Source organism: Phoxinus phoxinus, assembly GCF_949152265.1.
Source record: "Phoxinus phoxinus genome assembly, chromosome: 5".
Classification (NCBI taxonomy): Eukaryota; Metazoa; Chordata; class Actinopteri; order Cypriniformes; family Leuciscidae; genus Phoxinus; species Phoxinus phoxinus.
In genome coordinates, this window is record NC_136880.1 from 40,943,298 (window position 1) to 40,964,867 (window position 21,570).

A 21,570-nucleotide genomic window follows, 5' to 3' on the forward strand; every position below is an offset into this window, starting at 1 on the left:
GGGGTCACGTGATCCGGGGCGCTCAAAAACGTTCTGCGCATGCTCACACTCGCTCTGCTGCTAGGCTGCTGTGACTTGCATACGCTGATATTTTTGCAGTTGAATATTTCTCTGTTTTATTAATGTATTGTGTGTTTATTTTGATATTATATTATGTTACTATGTATATTATTATTTAATTATACAATACTTTATTATTTCTTATTTATATTTTTTATTTAATTAAAAAAAAAAATCAGCTTTTGGCTGAAATCTCAAAATTAAAAAAGGGTTGTTTGGTTTAAATATGGACAACAATTGGGTTTACAAATTTCAATTTTATTAAAAATTAAACCAACGATTGGGTTTGTCCACATTTGACCCAAACATGTGTTGAAACAACCCAGCATTTTTTTGTGTTTTACACGTTCTTTTGATTTTCATGAATTATTTAATTTATTATTTATTCTATAATTTTTTTCCTTTGCAATAATATACAATTGCATAAAATACATAATGCCCGGGGAGGCTAGAATATATAGACATAATATCAGAATATAGAAATTGTGGGCGGAGCTGAAATGCAAAGAATTATGTCCTGTGGTGTTTATATTTAATCTACTTTATTTCTTTATTAACTTTTGTGCGTTGTTTCCTATATTATTTTGTTTTATGGTTTTATAGTTTGGATTATGTAAGATAGTTGTGTCCCTATAATACAAATAATAGTTTTTATTTAATCTAATTTATTAACATTTTGTGCGTTATTTCCTATATTCTTTATATGGTTTTATAGTTTGTATTATGCTAGATGTTTTTGTGTTTATAATAATAATAATAATATTTAGAAAATGTCCATCCACTTTTTTAATATGACAAATTGCTCCACTCTTTAAACTTTTTTTAGTATTATTGTTACAAGTTAAATTAATCCAACTCTCCGTTTATCTCATAAATTAATTTTTGTATGAGGGTTTAACGTTATATTATTATTATTTTTCTTCTTTGGAATGGGATGGGGGGGGGGGGTGACGCTGCGCACTGTGACGTCACCCTTTCCGTGCGACGCTGCAGCGCGCGCTCGCGAATGTTCTGGAAGCTTCATCATGTCGGAGAGGCGCGAGGAGAAAGAGGAGAAGGTATTTGTCGGGCCTGATCCATTGTGGCGTCAATAACTCTGTTATTACGAGAGCTTGAACTGTGTTTGATTCTAGTATCGCCATTTTAGAGCGTCGTTGTTGTCGCGCATTCGAGGGTTTGTTATGTTGTGGCGCAGTTGGTTATTTATACGATGTAGGAAAAAGGGGAGTTCGCGCATGCGCATGGGATGGGCTGGTATTATGTTGCAGAACGAGCTCGAATCACAAGGGAGAACATTGGTGTGTGTGTGTGTGTGTGAGTGAGTCTGTGTGTGTTAGGGGGATGGGCGCTGGCTACACACACACACACACACACACACACATGTGCATGCACAGAGCAGCTTGAGTCAGTTGCATGAAATACAATGTTGTTGTGGTCTGAAAAAAGTGATCATAACATGAAGACATGTGTGGTTAACATATGACACAGTCTTGTGTTGTGTATAACTGGGTTTTAATTTGAACCTTAACAACAAAGGCTGTAAAGTGTTATGGTAGTACCATTTGTTCTATTGCATAAGCATAAAAGTTAACATCTGGAGGAAAAGAAAGAAAAAAAAAAGCTAAAACCAGCCTAAGCTGGTTGGTTGGTCCTCCAGCCTAGTCATATCTGGTTTAACAGGCTGTTTTCTTCTTTCAACAAGGGCTATTCACATGCAAAACTGTGTTTGGGCCACTATATATATATATATATATATATATATATATATTTATATATATATATATATATATATATATTAGGGCTGTCAAAAGATTAATCGTGATTAATCACATCCAAAATAAAAGTTTGTGTTTACATAATATATGTGTCTGTACTGTGTAGAATTATTATGTATAAATACACACACATGCATATATATATTTAAGGAATAATTGCATTTATATACTGTATATACATTTATATAATTTATATTATATATAAATATAACCAATTTTTCTTAAATATATACATGATTGTGTGTGTTTTTATATATATAAATAATTATACACAGTACACACACATATATTATGGAAACACAAACTTTTATTTTGGATGCGATTAATCGCGATTAATCATTTGACAGCCCTAATATATATATATATATATATATATATATATATATATATATATATATATATATATATAATTTAACCAACCTATACTCTTGTTTTTTGTTTCTTTATTTTATGATATAATATTTAATTTATTCAAGATTGTAAGGAATCTAGTGACCTTCCTAGTGAAAGGTAAAGAATACAATGGTTCTACTTGGGAGTACTGATAGACATATTAAGCAAGCAGCCATTAATATTTGACCATTTACTATTGCCATGGACAATAAATATATCTGATTCGCCCAAAAAACATTGAGTAAATAATATTGTGTAAAATAACAGCATCTTATTTAATTACTATCATTAAACTATTTCAAACACACTGCTACCTAGGGGTGTGCTAAAAAATCGATACAGCAATATATCGCGATTTTTATATTCATGATATACAACATCGATTTCCAGTAAAAAATAAAAAAATAAATAAATCACGTTTTAAACGGGGTGTGACCTGGTGAACTACAACCTCCGTTCCTGTAGATGTCGCAGTATGGCGGCTTTAGTTTCCTCAGAGCCCGTCTACGCCTGCCCACTCCCTATTAAGTCCTATTGTACCGAATTTTGGTTGTAGTTCCACCAGAGTTCCACTGGGGGCGATCACCCCCGAGCGCAAAATGAATGGGAGTCTATGGGGCTAGACGGCTAAATTTGTCCCTTTCAGCCGATTGCCGTTGAGAAATCTCAGATTTGATTGTAGGTTTGGCAAGTTCAACATGGGTTATAGGTCGAAAATTGAATGAACGAGTACTTATGTCCTTTCGATTTCTTACAGGTTGAGTTGTTGTTGCCCATAACACGCTAGCATTCTGCTAACGAACGCTGATTGGTCAGTGAAGGGCTGGTTACGACCAGAGATACCGCTTGATGGCATCATGGCATCCGAAGCGGGAACAGAATGTCTTCTAGCAGAAACTCTTCTAGCACGTGTGTTTACCTGTGTCAGCTGTGCTGTCGATGCCTCGAGAGAAAATAAAGTGCAGAGCGCGAAAGCACCACAGTGACTGAAGGATTGCCGTAAAGCAGTATCTCTGGTCGTACGATGTGTATGACGTCATTGACATTTTGAAAGACTTTTTAAAGCAAATAAGTGACTCTAAAAAATCTAACACCCAGCAATGTGCAATTTCTTTGCATCTCCTTTCAAATACAACATTCAAATTACTAGACAAAAAATTATATCTTGAGAAAAGTGGATTTTGAGGGGTATAGCTCCATAGACCTCCATTCATTCTGCACTCGTCCTGTGAGCGCCCTCAAATGGAATCAGAGTGGAACTGCAACCAGTCAGAAGCCGGAAGTGTAGCGAGAGTGAACCTTCTCCCCTTATTAGACATTCTCTGGTTTCCTTCAACTTGCTGTCCTGGGTGTGGCCGTGGGCGGGCACCATAGAGCGCCAATTTCGGTAGTGAAAGCTGCAAGCGACATGGCAGACTCAGCCGACAAATATTATTTTTTTTTTTATTCAAGCTCAGCCCCACAATAACCTCAGTGAGTTAACTTTTACTGTGCACGACTACACTTTAATTTAGTTTTAAATATCTAATGCACTTTATTTTAACGTTTTTAATGTGTCCATTGTTAAAAGTTCAAGTCTATTTTGTTATGGCAGCTAAAAAATAAATTGGAAAGGAAATTTTTTATTATATTGTTTTGACTCAATTCTTCTGCTGATTTATCAATGTGATCTGATGTAAGACTACTCAGATATCACACCGTAACTTTATTCACCGTAACACCAAACGTAATTTTATTTTGGTTTTACATTTTTAGTTAACTGTGTGGAATATCGCAATATTTATCGTATCGTGATGAAATCGTATCGTGATCCATGTATCGTGATGCGTATCGTATCGTGAAGTCCTTGCCAATACCGCTGGATACCGTTCTGCTAACTACTGTAAATGCAGTGGTATATGATATGTACTATGGTATATTAGTATTGCCATTGTATGGTCACTCACAGTAAGGTTTAACTATGGATCATCAGCCTCAGAAATGCATGCTCTTTTGATGTGACTTGTTTATTATACATGCTGTGTACTGTACATATCTGCCACTCTCAGTGAGGTTATGTTTTATGGATGGGTTTTGCATCAAATAAATGCGAAGTAATGGAATACCAAAAATCGATGTGCTTACTTTTATGTGTTGTTAAAGAATATTAATAGGGATGAAGAAGATGTTTATATGCACAGTCAATATAATAATTAGAACTTGGTCATATTTAGATTAGTATTAATTTTCCATAACCTCATTAAATAAATGTTCCAAGAAATCTGTATATGCATGCATGTGCCTCTTTTAATCGGGATCCTTATTTATCATATTTGGGGGGGAAATTGTACCATATTTAATGGAATATTTATTATTATCTACACACATAAAACAAAAGGAATTATTGATTCTGCATGATATCTGCCATTGTAAAAGGTCAAGCAACATTAGAGATATTTATGGACCATGTTTATATGCACAGTCAATAATAATTAGAACTTGTTCATATTTAGATTACCGTAGTATTAATATTCCATAACCCATTTAAATAAACACTCCAGTCTCAAGAAATCTGTATATGCATGCATTAATATGCCTCTTTTAATTCTGAATGATCATATTTGGAAATATTTATTATTATCTACACACGTAAAACAAAATGAATTATTGATTCTGCATGATATCTGCATGATAAAAGGTCAAGCATCATTAGAGATATTTATGGAGCGAAAAATATTTTATTTGCAATCTTTCATTTTTTTAATTACAATATAAAATAAATAAATGATTACAGAATTGGTGGAAGCGTCGTAATGATCCATATCACTGCCTGTGGTTTACTATTTATTACTTGTGTGTTGCTGTCACTGACATGAAGTGTGATTTGAGGTGAAATTACTGTACATAATTACTAAAAATGCAGCCTAAAAATATTGCATATACACATATATTTACATTATATGTTATAGTTTCCAGTATTTTCAGTACAATTGCAGTAGTTAGTTTGGAATATGCTATTGTGTATTCAGGAATATGTCTTTAGCTGTGGAGCATTCAGTAATAAATGTAATAATGTTTAACCCAAGTGCATATTAAAATAACGTGCATGTTTTGTAATATTTTCATGTGCATGCTTTTCATTTATTGAAACAATTGAAATAATTTCAGAAGAACCACACTCTGGTCTATATTGAGTATAATTAATGATAATATTTTATTTACATACACAACATGTCTGAGGTTTTACAAGACCACGGAGGTCCGGTTACAGGTCAGCTCTCACACCAAAGCCCGGTCCAGGAGGAGGTTCTGTCAGGGAGGTCAAACCTCCAGCGGGTTCACATGAAAAACGCCCATTCCTGATGGAAGAGAGATCATTGCAATCAATTAAAACAGTCTTTAGTGTGTTAACTGACTCATTAACTAACCACACGTATCACATAATGTCCTTATTTAATTAGACTCGTTTTTAGACCTCTAGTTGCTTCATCTTAGGAAGTCAAATAAATAATAGGGGCGTCTATGAGAACTAAGCTAAATAACTGTCCTTTTAATAAAGCTTGCATCTTTTTTTCTTTTCTTTTTTAATTGCATAAGGAACAAGTAACCAACATAGCATACACTATTACAAAACAAGGAGAAACTTTTAAATAACGTTTATATAAAGAAATATTTTAAACATGTTAATGACTTTTTGTTTTTTAGATATTTTTAGATATTATATTTTAGACATCTTAAATATTGGGGATGTATTTAAATATTTTTATGCTTATGGATATAAAATTTTGCCAACAGTATAAATAAATTAACTATGTATTCAAGACCTTTGTTAACTTTATTTTCATAATACACAATAATATCCTTTAAAGTAAAATAGCATTTAATTTTTTACTAAATTAAAGGTAAATTTTGCCAATTCCTTCCAGAAATTTTGGATAATTTTTGCATTCAAAAAACAAATGCGTCAACACCTCTTTCCCACTTTTACTAAAAGAACATAAATCGTCAATCTCAGAGTATCTTGCAATGGTATGCTAAATTTTAAAATGTATTTCTTTGATTTTATTATTAATGCAATATTTAAAGGGGACTAACCAAGCAGTCTTCCAATTAATATTATCAATAATAGAGTTCCAAAAAAAAAATTTCCACTTGGTGATATTTTATTTTGTATTTGAAATATTGTACAAATATGTTGATTATTGCATTTTTTTTATCAATCAATTCAATGCCGTTTAATATTAATTTTAGATTCATCATTAATGTGGAGTTAAATTGAATATGACTTTTGATAAGATGAATCAAAGTAGGGGAAATAGCTTTAATGACAGGAATAAATTCCTTAAAACTATGGATTCGCATAAATTGTTTGTATGTTAAAACACTTCCATAATTATCAAACATATTCATAAGATGATTAATATCTTTAATAAAGCTTGCATCTGTGAAAGTCCCAAACACCCCCAATGACATCACAACCAAACTACACTCGACTCTGAACCGGATAATCTGTAATAATTATCAAATTTCTGTAATAGATCTAGATCTTTAAACAAATAAGAGGAGTTGCTTTCACATTCAAGTTCACTGCTGTTCTATGCAGACTAAAAATATTATATTTACATATTTTTTATTTTTTTAGAGTTGGTCAACTCGTGTTGTTTTTAAACATGCTTTTTAGACATAAAAATTATTGTTTGAAAAAATATAGGTTACCTTGATATCTTTTGACCTTTTGATGATGTTTGATACACTAACGGTGAAAAGTTCAGAATAATTCAGTTTCTTATTGAGAATGATTTCTGAAGGGTCATGTGACACTGAAGACTGGCGTTAATTATGCTGAAAAAAAACAGCTTTGATCACAGGAAAAACATTACATTTTAAAACATATTCAGATACGTTTAAATTTTGTAATAATATTTCACATTATTACGGTTTTACTATTTTATCAAATAAATGCAGCCTTGGTGACTTTTCTCAAATATTACCAAATTGTAATTACTACAAACTTTTGATGGGTCATCGTATATAGCTTAATATTTTTGTATTTGCTCTGAAATTATTATTAAAAATGGAGTGAGTGTGTGTGTGTGGGGGGGGGGGGGGGGGGGGGGATTTAGTCCCTCTGAATCCAGGGGTAAATCAGAGGGACTAATTTAAACAAATATTAGGATCAAGATATTTGTCAAAATTGTAAAATTACTAAGGCATGTTTTTCTCTAAAGAAACACTATGAAAAATGTAACAATGCATACATCATAAACAGCCAAAATATATTGAAAAAATGCCATGACACAAATCAAATATTTGATAATTTCACTGATGAATTTCCATGAACTTGAAGTTTAAATCAGAGATGCTATTAAACTCATATTTGTGATACAAGGAAATAATCTCATGACAGAGACATTAATAAATGTAATTGCCAGATAGAAATCACTTTAAAAATCATTGTGATGTTGATTAATTTTTATCACGATCGATATATAAAGTAATGTTAAAAGTAGAAAGAAGTAGAGCTGCACGATTTGGGATAAATTGAGAATTATTTTTTTATTTATTTTTTAATAGAGATCGCAATTCTGAATACACAACTAAACAAAATAACATGTAATTAACCGGAGGTTCTGAAAAAAAAAATTAATTGCTGCAGTCTATTTAAATAAATATTGATTTAATGTGTTTTTTAAAAATCAGTTTGAATTAATGATTCAATGACTTACTCATAAGACTTCACTTGTTTCATTACTTGATGAATCAGCATTTTTGAACAATCTCTTGAATTAATTATTCAATAACAAATACATTTTTACCAGGCACTTGTCGCCACCTACTGGTGTAACGACGTAATCTATATTTGAACCATCAAATTACCTTGAAAAGGTGATTTACTCTATTTTTATCCCTACAAAAGTCACATTTTAACCCAGTACTTTTGTGATAATTTGAATTATTATAACAGAAATAATGATACTGTGTCCTTGAAGAGACTGTTTATCATCAAGACATGACAACTGCTCTCTCTGGGTCAGGAGCAATGCCAACACAGATTTGAATGTGATCGTATTCAAACAAAGGTTTAATGGACATTGCCACATCGTTGTCATTTGTAACCCTGGACCACAAAACCAGTCACATGGGTCACAATTTTGAAGTTGAGATTGATACACCATATGCAAGCTGAATAAATAAGCTTTCCATTGATGTATGGTTTGTTATGATATGACAATATTTGGCCGAGATACAACTATTAGAAAATCTGGAATCTGAGGGAGCAAAAAAATCTAAACATTGAGAAAATCTCTTTTAAAGTTGTGCATTATGTTCACGATTGTGCTGCATTCACTCACAAAAATACATGTTTTATATATTTACGTTTGGAAATTTACTAAATATCTTCATGGAACATGATCTTTACTTAATATCCTAAATATGATTTTTGGCATAAAAGAAAAATTGATAATTTTGACCCATACAATGTATTGTTGGCTATTGCCACAGATATACCCGTGCGCCTGGTTTTGTGATCCAGGGTCACATTTAGGAATAAGTTTGCATGGCTGTTTGAATCAAATCACGACTGTGGCGAGCAGGACGAGGGCCGGAGGAGGACGTCCTGCTCGACCTTTTAATTAATCGTGCAGCTCTAGATGTCGACAGATTTCTGTACCTGGGCCCAGGAGGAGGAACTCTCCCTGCCTTCAGCTCATCAATGATCTGATCCATGTCTGATGTCTTAAGGTCCTCCTACAGGCCAAAACAAAGCACAGGAAACACCCATTAATGGAGAGCTAACTCATTACAGTCTATTCTCTGATCTCTGCCGTAACAAAGAGATAAATGTATGAGCTCGAGCGTCAACTCTGCAAGAGTGGATTTAGTGAAAACACCAAAATCAATAAAACTATGCAAAAAGAAAATAAAGTGTTTTTATTAGAGAGGCACCGATTGATCGGCTGGTGACCGGAATTGGCCGATTTTCACGTCTGACATTTGCAGATTTAATGCCGATCAAATGCACTCGGGCGCCGCATGATTAACATAGCGCAACATCAGCATCACACGTGCACAGGAACACACATGTAGGAAAACTTGTGAATTACGGCCGTTTAACACCGGCAAGCGGCGCGCATTTTGACCCCGGCGCATCTTTCATAAAGTGAAAGCACACTTTTACTGGACAAAATAAATATGATTTCACACAAAAAATGCCCAAACTGCACAGAATTTGCATGTCTAGTGCGTTTTAACAAGAACTGGAGTAGCTATGTCAGAAAAGAAGACTCAAAAATATTTATAGAAAATGTACCCATTTAAATTTGTTTTTATTATTCAGTTTGGGTAAAAGTATATGTTTTTTTTTTTTTTTTTTTAAATATCGAAAATAAATATTTGTGTGCTGTAAAGTGGTTAGAAAAAATGAAATCGGAATCGGCCTAGAAAATTGTAATCGGCGCATCTCTAGTTTTTATAACAACTGAGATGCAATAATTAAACTGTTCCTAAAAATAGGCTTCAATTTCTTTAAACGAAACATAATTACTTGTAAATGATGACATGTTCTTGACAGGTTTTGTGAGATTCAGCCACTACAGGTGTTTTCTGGGGACTTTCTCTTTAACCACGAGGCTAACCGCATCATTAACCCGGCGGCAGGTCATTCAGGGCTACGCTTAACAGAAACAAACTTAAACTGAGACTCGGAAAATTGATCCGAAATGATTATGGCTTACAGCTTATGAAAACCCCAAATTCAAAATTAGAATATTGTGAAAAGGTTTTCATAAGCTGTAAGCCATAATCATCAAAATTATAACAAATAAAGGCTTGAAATATCTCACTTTGCATGTAATGAGTCTATATAATATATTAGTTTCACCTTTTAAGTTGAATTAAATTAACTTTTGCACGATATTCTATTTTTTTTAGTTTCACCGAGTATAAACTAAAGATAGAAATTGTTTTTTTGTGTGTTTTTTTACATTGTACAAAAAATATGCACTATCAATATTGTAATATTATCATTAGAATATGTGTTATTATAAAAAATTATTATATATTTAGTTGTTTTTTGACTATTTTTACAATTATAATAAATCACAATAAACATTATGCACTGTCAATATTATTATTATCTGATTATGTATAATATAATAATATTAATTAGTATTATTATTAGTAGTAGTAGTAGTACAATTATAGCATGCAAAGTTCATTTGTTTGTACTTTCTGCATTCATCTAAGCTACCTGGTTGATTATCAGCCAATCAGAAGATAGTTATTATTATTATTATTATTCTACACGTGTAATGTGATCGCATCCCACATGCTACCCAACAGTTATCATTGTTAATAAGACTATCAATAAGATGCTACTCTCACCACAGGAGCAAATGTTGTTCATCTTGACTTCATTAACAGAGAAACGGCCTCCCCTAGAGGAGACATTAAAACTAGCCTCTCGCCGACACACAACCAGACTCAAAAATGAGCTTTGTAATCATACTCACGTAATAGTTATCATTGATTTGGACCATTGGTGCGTTCACACAAGCCCCGAGGCATTCGACTTCTGTTAGCGTGAATAATTTATCAGGTGTGGTCTCCCCGACTTTGATACCTGACAGGAGAGATCATGTTCAGTATAGGATTAAATGCATAGGTATTATATTTATATCGCCCTCATGTCATCCCAAATCCATTTGATTTTCTTTCTTTCATGGCACAAAAAATAAGACATTTTCTCTTCCCTGACAATTAATTCCTGTAGTCAATTAATAGCTTCTGAATTCGTTCCAACTCAAAATACTATGTTGTCTGGAAAAGGTTACAGCAAAGCCTCTGAATTATTATCCTAGCATTTTCATATATGTGACCCTGGACCACAAAACCAGTCACATGGGTAAATTTTTTGAAATTGAGATGTATACATAATCTGAAAGCTGAATAAATAAGCTTTCCATTGATGTATGGTTTGTTAGGATAGGACAATATTTGGTCGAGATACAACTATTGAAAATCTGGAATCTGAGGATGCAAAAAGATCTAAACATTGAGAAAATCTCCTTTAAAGTTGTGCATTTATGTTCACGATTGTGCTGCATTCACTCACAAAAATACATGTTTTATATATTTACGGTAGGAAATTGACTAAATATCTTCATGGATCATGATCTTAATATCCTAATGATTTTTGGATTTAAAAAATTTTTAAATTAAAGGGGACCTAGTATCCTCTTTTACAAAGTCTTGATTTTGTTTCCGGGATCTGTTTAGTTCCTGTCTCTATGAAGCCTCTCCTTCTGAAAATCACACTGTGCTCTGATTGGTCGGCTGGACCAGTGTGTTGTGATTGGAAAAGCAATTTGAGCATGTTTGGGAAATGTCGCAAAAAAGCATAATACCCGTTTAAAACAATAATTTCAAGTATTATTATTACGTTTTACACATTTTAACTGTATGATTATTAACGGGGTTCCACAATTTTTAACCAATGAATTTCCATGATGACTTTGTCCATGATTTTCCAGTCATCTGTGACCCTGGACCACAAAACCAGTCACATGGGTACATTTTTTGAAATTGACATGTATACATCACCTGAAAGCCGAATAAATAAGCTTTCCATTGATGTATGGTTTGTTAGGATATGACAATATTTGGTCGACAAACAACTATTGAAAATCTGGAATCTGAGGACGCAAAAAAATCGAAACATTGAGAAAATCTCCTTTAAAGTTGTGCATTTATGTTCACGATTGTGCTGCATTCACTCACAAAAATACATGTTTTATATATTTACGGTAGGAAATTTTCTAAATATCTTCATGGAACATGATCTCAATATCCTAATGATTTTTGGCATAAAAGAAAAATCTATAATTTTGACCCATACAATGTATTGTTGGCTATCGCCACAAATATACCCGTGCGTCACGTGACTGGTTTTGTGATCCAGGGTCACATAAATTCACATTTGAGGCCATTTTTTTTTGTAGCGTGGCTTCAGCTTGTTTATGTGGCGAGTGTGTTTATTGGTGACGTGCGAGTGTATTCCCAGTTCTTGCTCACCCAGTTTGTTCTGGATGGCCTCCAGGATGCTGTCGGAGTCGCAGAGCATGCAGGGAGTAGTGGTGCAGATCTGGATGTGGTACTTTCCCACTGGCTGACGGAGGAACATGGTGTAGAAAGTTGCGACTTCATAAACCCTCATTGGGGCGATGCCTAGGACCTCCGCCACCTGCAGGAGAAGTTGAAAATCACATCAGACATAGGCTGGGGAACGACAAAAATATGAAAAACACAATATTAATATAAGAAAATTGGACATTCACTGTCAGCAGCATTTTTTAAATGTTATTGTGTATTTAATAACACTTAAAGGCTTTATGTATAATGCATTGCAAAGGTATTCATAATGTACATTATAACGATTTGCATATTTTCATAAATAATTGTAACGAAAGTTAAAATGCATTATAATATTTGCAGATTCCTTGTAACATCTAAAATTGGTTGTTTGTCATGTGTTTTAATGCGTTTTATTTTCTAAAGGTGTATTCAATGAATAGGTGAGTATAATTGTTTATGATTATTCATACGATGCATTATAAAGTGCATTTCAATTAATAATTAATGCATTAAAATACTTTTATAATGCAAGTAAAGTAAGTTTGAGCACCTCTGGAATTATAGCAAACATGTTTAGAAGCTTCTATTTGAATAAAAGAGTATAAAAGAGAAAAAAATTACTAAATTATAGGGCAGGGTCTGTTACATATTATATAGACACAGACTATTCATATTTTGGATGACGTTCCTTAATGATCTATAACTGGTTTGATACTTTACAGTATGAACATGAAAATGTAAATGCATTTATTATTATGAATGCATGTTTTTTCATGAAGGCTGAGTGATGTAAATAAATGCACTGATGTGCACAAAATAAGATGCAGTTAAACTACTTATGAAACTGAGACTTTATGTCACAAAAAATATTTTATGAAATTAATTTTTTTATTATCTTTTACAAAGTCTTGATTTTGTTTCCGGGATTTACTAGAACAGGTTTTCATGCTTGAATGTTTATTATTTTCCCATATTCTCCATTGTTGCGGCTCCTCTCTTCCCAGTCTGTCAGTAACACTCTGTTTAGTTCCTGCCTCTATGAAGCCCCTCCTTCTGAAAAGCACACTGTGCTCTGATTGGTTTGGGAAATATCCCAAAAAAGCATAATACCCCTTTAAAACTATAATTGCAAGTATTATTATTAATACATTTTACACATTTGAACTGTACGATTATTAACGGGGCTCCACAATTTTTGACCAACGAATTTCCATGATGGCTTTGTCCATGATTTTCCAGTCATCTGTGACCCTGGACCACAAAACCAGTCACATGGGTCATTTTTTTTTAAATTGAGATGTATACATCACCTGAAAGCTGAATAAATAAGCTTTCCATTGATGTTTTATATATTTACGGTAGGAAATTTACTAAATATCTTCATGGAACATGATCTTTACTTAATATCCTAATGATTTTTGGCATAAAAGAATAATTTATCCTTTTGACTCCTTTTGCTATTGCCACAAATATACCGTACCCGTGTGACTCATGACTGGTTTTGTGATCCAGGGACACATTTGTGATTACAGGATAAAAAAAAAATTATTTAACAGAGGCTGCACTCAGAGAGCAATTTCTAGCCAATGGAAGAACTCATAAAATGTATCCTCGCATTTAAACAAACCAGGTTTTTAGCACCTGTGGGAAGCTCCGCCTCTCACCTTGTTCATTGCAGAAATAGGAAGCCATCCATGTTGCCTCTGAGCCAAATCCAGCACAGGAATAGTGGCGGCCGCCTTGTGTCCCTCGGGGTAGTTATCAATGATGGCCTCAACTCTCTGTGAACATGCCATAAACCACAAACACACAGCTGTCATCTTTAATCAACATGTCCGACAACAGCAAGACATATTTGATCTTGGCTGTGTACAAGAGCAAAATGTGCAGCAGTTTGACAGAAAAAAAGTTATACATGCCATGCATTAAAGGGGTCATATAATGCCATTTTTGTACAAGCTAATATGATTCTTTAGGGTCTAAATTGAAAGTTTGTAATATACTTTAATTAAAAATTCTCATTAGTATTGTAAGAAAACACTAATTTTACCTGGTCAAAAACAGCTCTGTTTTCAGCACGCCGTTTAAGTGCATGTGTCTTTAAATGATAATGAGCTTTGCTCACCCCGCCCCTCTGACACAACGCACGTTGGAGTGTTGCCATGACAACATTTGAGTCAGTAACAGACACCGTTATAAACCATATAACGTTACAAAAGTAAGCTTAGTGTAGTTAACTTTAACACTTGTACACATTTTTTAGTCTATGAGCAGAATGGCATCTAAAAAAAATGCGTCATTCTGCTCATAGACAGTGCTCCAGCGTATCAACATTGACGCGCGGACTATGATTGACAGCTCACTCATGCGCGAGGGCGGGTCTGTGTTGAAAGCTCCTGTCAATCAACAATCGTGGGAGGGGCATCGATTTTGTGACGTCACAAAATCGAACGGCTCAATTTGAGACAGGGTAAAACAGGGTGTGCATTATATTTCAAATAATTCACATCTCGTTTCTAATAATTCACACCACCTTACCACACCTCAAAATATTGTTCAAATTATGTATTTCAAGACATTTGTAAAGTTTTTGTCATTTAAACGCGCTTGTATGTAGGACTAATTCCTTGCGCATCTAAACCCATGCTCCGTTGCTAATTCCAAAACGTCATTGTAGAGTTAGCGGAGGTTTGAGCCGCTGATAGCAGAGTAATGCTGGGACACACTTAACCACTAAACATTCTCTGACTGTGAACGCAGCAGATTTTAAACACCGCTGTGAACACACACTGAACGCGCTGAAATGATCAGTCACAAGTATCAAATTACATTCATAACCGGCCTTACAGTAAGTGTGTCCCCGGCTTTATACAGTCATTAATGCAGTTGTGTGTGTGTGAGAGAGAGACAGAGAGAGAGAGAGAGAGAGAGAGAGAGAGAGAGAGAGAGAGAGAGAGAGAGAGACAGAGACACACAGAGAGAGAGAGAGACAGAGAGAGAGAGAGAGACAGAGAGAGAGAGAGAGAGAGACAGAGAGAGAGAGAGACAGAGAGACAGAGACACAGAGAGAGAGAGAGAGAGAGAGAGAGACACACAGAGAGAGAGAGAGAAGCATGTGCGCCAATATTATTATTTATTCATTAATTCAATTTGTTTTTATTTATTCGTTCATTCTTTTTTTCTATTAGTGACACTAGCCTAATAAATGAAACACAAAGCCCTTTTAACAAATAAAGGGCCTATCAATAATTATTTATTTGTTATATTATCTGCAATAATTACGAAAACCTGTGCAACAGGACTATCAATTTATTTAAATATTCAGTTTAATTTTCTATTGATTATATATAGGACTATATATATTATTATTAAAATTAAACTGCATATCTCCATTGATTGTGAAGTTCGACACTGAAAATTGCAGATCAAGTGCATGGGATATTGATATGGAGCTGTAATGCGGTCAAGATCTGCCGGAACTACTTTAACTTAGGTAAAGTTGGTTTTATATTCGCACATTCACACTTTTTTGCTTAAAAAGTGTCTCAATAACATATGCAATAAAGCATATTTTTGCAAAATAAAAGCAGCTACATGATCTTTAGGACAAGGATGGTGAACTACAACATTTTCCACAATCGATCAAAATGGGCAAGTATTGTTTTAATGGCATACAAACTTGCGAATGTTCACTGAATGTCCAATGTAGCGCGGTGAACAAGATAGGGACCGTCTAAAAAGTTGTCTTTTTTTTTCATTGTGTGCAAACAGACAACTACATTTTTGCAAACTACAGATGTACCAGCAAATATCTCTCACATTATGTGTTCTAATGCTATTGATTGTACTTTAGCAACAATAAAAAGTGCATTATAATGATTGTATTTAGGAAACCTGCCTCACTGTACATAATTTACATAAGTACTTTTTAGAATAAAATTACATTAATTCACCAAAGGGATTTTTTACTATCCGAAGGTTGTAGCATGTTCCCAGTGACCAGTCTGACTTACTACAGGTAAGATTTTTTACAAAAACTCCATTACTGTACGTACAGTTGACAAATATGTTTTTTAAAAAATTACAGTAATTCACAGTAAGTTTTTTTTCGTGTTCAAAAGGCTGTATTGCTTTCCTACGGACCAGACTGACTTACTACAGGTGAAATTTTGACAATACCTCCCTTACTGTACAATTATCAAATATGTTTATGTAATAAACATATTATTACATATATTATTACATATTTTTATTGCATATGTTTGTGAAATAAACTGTAATTCACCTATAGTGATTTTATTTTAATATTCCAAAGGTTGTAGTACTTTTCTAGTGAAAGGACTGACTTACTACAGGTGAAATTGTGACAATACCTCGCTTACTGTACGTACAATTATCAAATATGTTTATGAAAGAATTACTGTAATTCACCGTAACTATTTTTTCATGTTCCAAAGGTTGTAGTACTTTCCTAGTGACCCGACTGACTTACTACAGGTCAAATTGTGACAATACCACCCTTACTGTACGTACAATTGACAAATAAGTTTATGAAAAAATTACTGTAATTCACTGTAAGTATTTTTTCGTGTTTCAAAGGTTGTAGTACTTTCCTAGTGACCAGGCTGACTTACTACAGGTGACATTTTGACAATACCTCCCTTACTGTACAATCATCTAATATGTTTATGTAATACACATTATTACATGTTTATTACATATGTTTATGTAATAAACTGTAATTCACCTATAATGTTTTTTTTATATTTTAAAGGCTGTAGTACTTTCCTAGTGATTAGACTGACTTACTACAGTTTAAATATTGCCAATATCGACCTTACTGTAAGTACAGTACATAGATAGTATTATGAAAAAATTACTGTAATTTCAGCTTGTTCCACGTTCCAAAGGTTATAGTATGTTCCTAGTGATCACTCTACTCAATTCATTTTGATAAATGTTTTAGATAAAAGTAAGTATTAGAACTGTTGTTCCTTGTACAATTTCTTTCATTGATTAAAATAACAGTAAAGATTTTAGCTTAATCATATTTTCAACATTATAAATAAGCAACACCCTTATTGTAATGATTCAAGTTTAGCAATGGTCTCAGCAGGGGTCATTGAAGTCTATAGTTGAGAGACCATTTCTTAGTTAAAGTCTTTACTTTACAGTTGATTTAAAGTGTGAGAGAAAGAACATGTTATCTTGTTGTTTTGAGAATACTCTCCTGTTTATTGTTAAAGCCTGGCCAAATCCAATCTTGAAGAAACTGTGTCTGTGTGTGTTAGTATTCTTGGTTACAGGTTAAGGAACAAGTGGAAATATAGCTGCAAGCAGCGATACGGGGCCAAGCCCCTAAAGCAGCAGCAAGAGCAGGAAGAGTAAAAACAGCAGAAATTGAACATACATGAAAAAACAGCTGGTTCAGAAGTACAGGTGAAAATTAACTCAAAATGAACAGAAGTTCAGATGAGAATGAACACATAATGAACAAGACAAACTTATTTCTAACCCAAGAGGAAGAAATATTAGTACAATGATAAATAATAAAGGAATCGATATGACACAACATTACACACAATTTTATAAAGTCGTTCCACACGGGCTTGAACCCACTATCTCTGGGTGAGATGCCTGACTCTCATCCCATTGCGCCACTGGTAAGTTGTGTTTTTGTGCATAAGGTCCATACTTCAAGTGAGAAGCAACTCAAAATTATACATTTTTATATACATTTGCTGCATGTTGGTATTTATTGAGTTCCTTCACATATAGACGCCATATCTGGAAAAGAAGCAACTTTTCCACCACTTAAGGCCACAGTACCTCTTGCGGTCTGGGCATGTGCCACACAGGATTCGAACCCACGACTGGACTGGTTCGGGGATAGTGGTACGTGGTTTAGCAGCTTGTGCCACTCAGTTGACACTGTCTTACTAAACTGCCGAGGAGAGCCTTCAGTGTAAGAATGAGAACACAAAAGCATGTTAACCAGATTAGCAAGCTAAATTATCTTAATGCTAATGTAGCTTATGGTTAGCCTGAATGTTTGTGTACTGTATGTACAGTAAGGGAGTTATTGGCAAAATTTCACCTGTAGTAAGTCAGTCAGGTCATTAGGAAAGCACTACGCCCTTAGGAATACGAAAAAATACTTTAGGTGAATTACAGTCATTTTTCATAAACATTTGACAATTGTACGTACAGTAAGGGTGGTATTGTCAAAATGTCACCTGTAGTAAGTCAGTCTGGTCACAAGGAAAGTACTACAACCTTTGAAACGCGAAAAAATACTTACAACGAACTACAGTAATTTTTTCATAAACATATTTGTCAATTGTACGTACAGTAAGGGTGGTATTGTCACAATTTGACCTGTAGTAAGTCAGTCTGGTCACTAGGAAAGTGCTACAACCTTTGAAACACGAAAAAATACTTACAGCGAATCACAGTCATTTTTTCATAAACTTATTTGTCAATTGTACGTACAGTAAGGGAGTTGTTGTCACAATTTGACCTGTAGTAAGTCAATCTGGTCACTAGGAAAGTACTACAACCTTTGGAACATGAAAAAATACATTTGGTGAATTACTGTAAGTTTTACATAAAAATATTTGCGTACTGTATGTAGAATACACAAAAGTAAACTAAAGCAGTCTAGGTGAATACGCATCAAATATCAAACCTAAAACTATGTTTACCCTGTTTGGCAACTTTTTTTTGAAAACTTGACTATGTTCGTGGCGCTGTCCACGTATGTGGTACTGAAGGTCATGATCCAGTCTGAACCTTGGGTAAATTTGGTTTTATATTCAGATATTCACCGAGATATTCAATATCTTGTTAGCTGAATATTGTTCCTACACAAATAACATTGTTTCAATATTTTAATCTTCCTCAAAACGAGCTTTCCTTCAGGTTTGCACTTTGCAGATGGTCCCTTCTTAGAAGCCTGCGCATAGAGATCAATGTATTTTGTCCACTGCGAAGGAAAGATCGTTTTGAGGAAAAATAGGTTGTAGCTTCTGGTGTTATATGTGTAGTTATATGTGATAGGTGTTTTGTGTAGCAACAACGTTTAGTTCACGAGTTATTGAACGCGGAAGTCCGCGAATGTGCGAATATGCGAATATAAAACCAACTTTACCTAAGTACTACTTTAGCCGTGCGGTTCCCTGAAAATAATTGCACACCATAGAACGTTCGTCAACCAATCAGATTCAAGCATTCAACGGCCCTGTAGTATAATAAATAAGATCACATGTTATGTTGTGAAAAACACAAACGAGTTCCCTCACCTTCATGTTTTCTGGAGAGAATTCGAATGGAGTCTCTGGATTATTGTCCGGTGTGTCCCGGTGCTGAAATAATGAAAACAGGTAAACACCCCAACAACAACATCAATGCTACAAAAATATAAGCCGTAAAAAAATTCACTGATATTTAATATTAATACGATTTCAATATTGACCAAAAATAATATAGATTATGATTTTTGCTATAACCAAGCAGCCCTGTTCTATACTATCTTGCGTCGTAGCCTATGATTCAATAAATGTCATCATCGTACAGTCTACATACCCAAGTTTATTAGATCAGTGTCATACAGTGTTGATTAGTAATGATCTTACAGGTTTGCCGAAATCGCACAGTCTGTAGCAGGAGGCATTAGTGTGGGACTAGGTTTAAGCCTTGTCTGTGAAACCAGGCATAAGTGTCTCATGTGCAGAAGATCATTACAAACACAGCAATAAAGAAGAAACAAGAAAAGTAAAGTCTCTCACCACAAAGATTCCTCCCGCTCCAGCGCGAGCCGATGTCTGGTGAAGACTGCGCACTTGCCTCGCCTGCAGGAGACACGCAATCATGACACATGGCCTTTACTTATAAACAAGTGTTCAGTAGGAAATACTTTGAGAAAACTATTGAGTATAAAGTCAGAGACTTTAAAAAAACTCATGTTCTTGGCACACTGCTGAATGTGTGCAGTTAAAACACTGTCTGTGCAATTCATAACTTTGTGCATATTGTGTGCACTGATGAAATATGCCCAATGTATACCGTGCTTATGCTCTTTAATGCTTTCTGTTCAGTGTATTCAGTGTTGACTGGGTCTCTCTGCATTAGTCATTGCAATGGTAATGCATATTATATATATTTTATATGTATTATAATGTGAATCTAATATATTATAGACTCATTACATGCAAAGTGAGATATTTCAAGCCTTTATTTGTTATAATTTTGATGATTATGGCTTACAGCTTATGAAAACCCCCAAATTCAAAATTAGAATATTGTGAAAAGGTTTTCATAAGCTGTAAGCCATAATCATCAAAATTATAACAAATAAAGGCTTGAAATATCTCCCTTTGCATGTAAAGAGTTTCACCTTTTAAAGTTGAATTACTGAAATAAATGAACTTTTGGACGATATTCAAATTTTTCGAGTTTCACCTGTATGTATGTATGCATGCATGTATGCATGTATGTATATATATATATATAAATATATATATATATACACACACATATATAGAGAGACACACACACACATACATACATACACACAAATAACGTCTAATAAAAGAAACATTTTTCCCCAAGGCAAATTATTAAAATCCTTAGCTGTTTTTTAACGAGTGTCTAGTATTCACAAAATGTTTCATTCCTTTTTTTAATGACATATAACCACAATCAGGCCTCATCATTAGCTGTTAGCGTATTAGCTTTATGTCCTTGCACAGATGTCAACGCTGCTTTTAGAGCAAAATTCGTATGCAATTCTTCTAACCACCTCATTAATAATACGACTAAAACATGTATAAAGTAAACCTACCGCATAGGACGCGGCAGAGCGCAGCGTTGAAGATAAAAACATATTTTCAATGCGCTCGGTCGGTCACACTAAACCGCACTAAACACAAGCAATGGCGGACATCGAGCGATGCGAGTTCGATTGAGCGGGTCTGGTTACACAAGTGACATTCTAAGCATCGAGGCTGTATAATGGAACACCGAGCGGCAAACAAAAAATATAGTTGCACAGTTAGTAGTGTCCTTGACATACCACGATAAAAATAACTGACAATCAGCGTGCGTACACACTTGTCTTGTAGAAGTTGATCTTACGTGCTATACGGGTTTATAATGCAATACTGTAACTGAAATGTGAGCCAAAATGTTTTGTTTATTTATCTTTTTAACAAACGGGGTTTATTCCAAT

General features: G+C 34.1%; 1 protein-coding gene across 1 annotated transcript; it reads right to left on the bottom strand.

Moving 5' to 3' along the window:
• Positions 1–5,402: 5,402 nt before the first annotated feature.
• ndufv2 (NADH:ubiquinone oxidoreductase core subunit V2) lies at positions 5,403–21,336 on the bottom strand. Its single transcript, XM_079612853.1, has 8 exons — positions 21,184–21,336; positions 20,129–20,191; positions 19,643–19,705; positions 14,006–14,122; positions 12,282–12,450; positions 10,721–10,830; positions 8,881–8,957; positions 5,403–5,566 (listed from the first exon to the last, which is right to left on the bottom strand). The coding sequence occupies exons 1-8, from the start codon at positions 21,223–21,225 to the stop codon at positions 5,473–5,475; spliced, it is 735 nt and encodes a 244-aa protein (XP_079468979.1). The 5' UTR covers positions 21,226–21,336; the 3' UTR covers positions 5,403–5,472.
• Positions 21,337–21,570: the final 234 nt, after the last annotated feature.

Excerpts from the sequence above, each read along its gene's own strand:
- ndufv2 (XM_079612853.1), bottom strand. The coding sequence starts at position 21,225 with ATGTTTTTATCTTCAACGCTGCGCTCTGCCGCGTCCTATGCG. Across the intron at positions 20,192-21,183 it reads GCTCTGCCGCGTCCTATGCG|GCGAGGCAAGTGCGCAGTCT; the intron begins GTAGGTTTACTT and ends TGTCTCCTGCAG. Across the intron at positions 10,831-12,281 it reads GGCCATCCAGAACAAACTGG|GTATCAAAGTCGGGGAGACC; the intron begins GTGAGCAAGAAC and ends CTCTCCTGTCAG.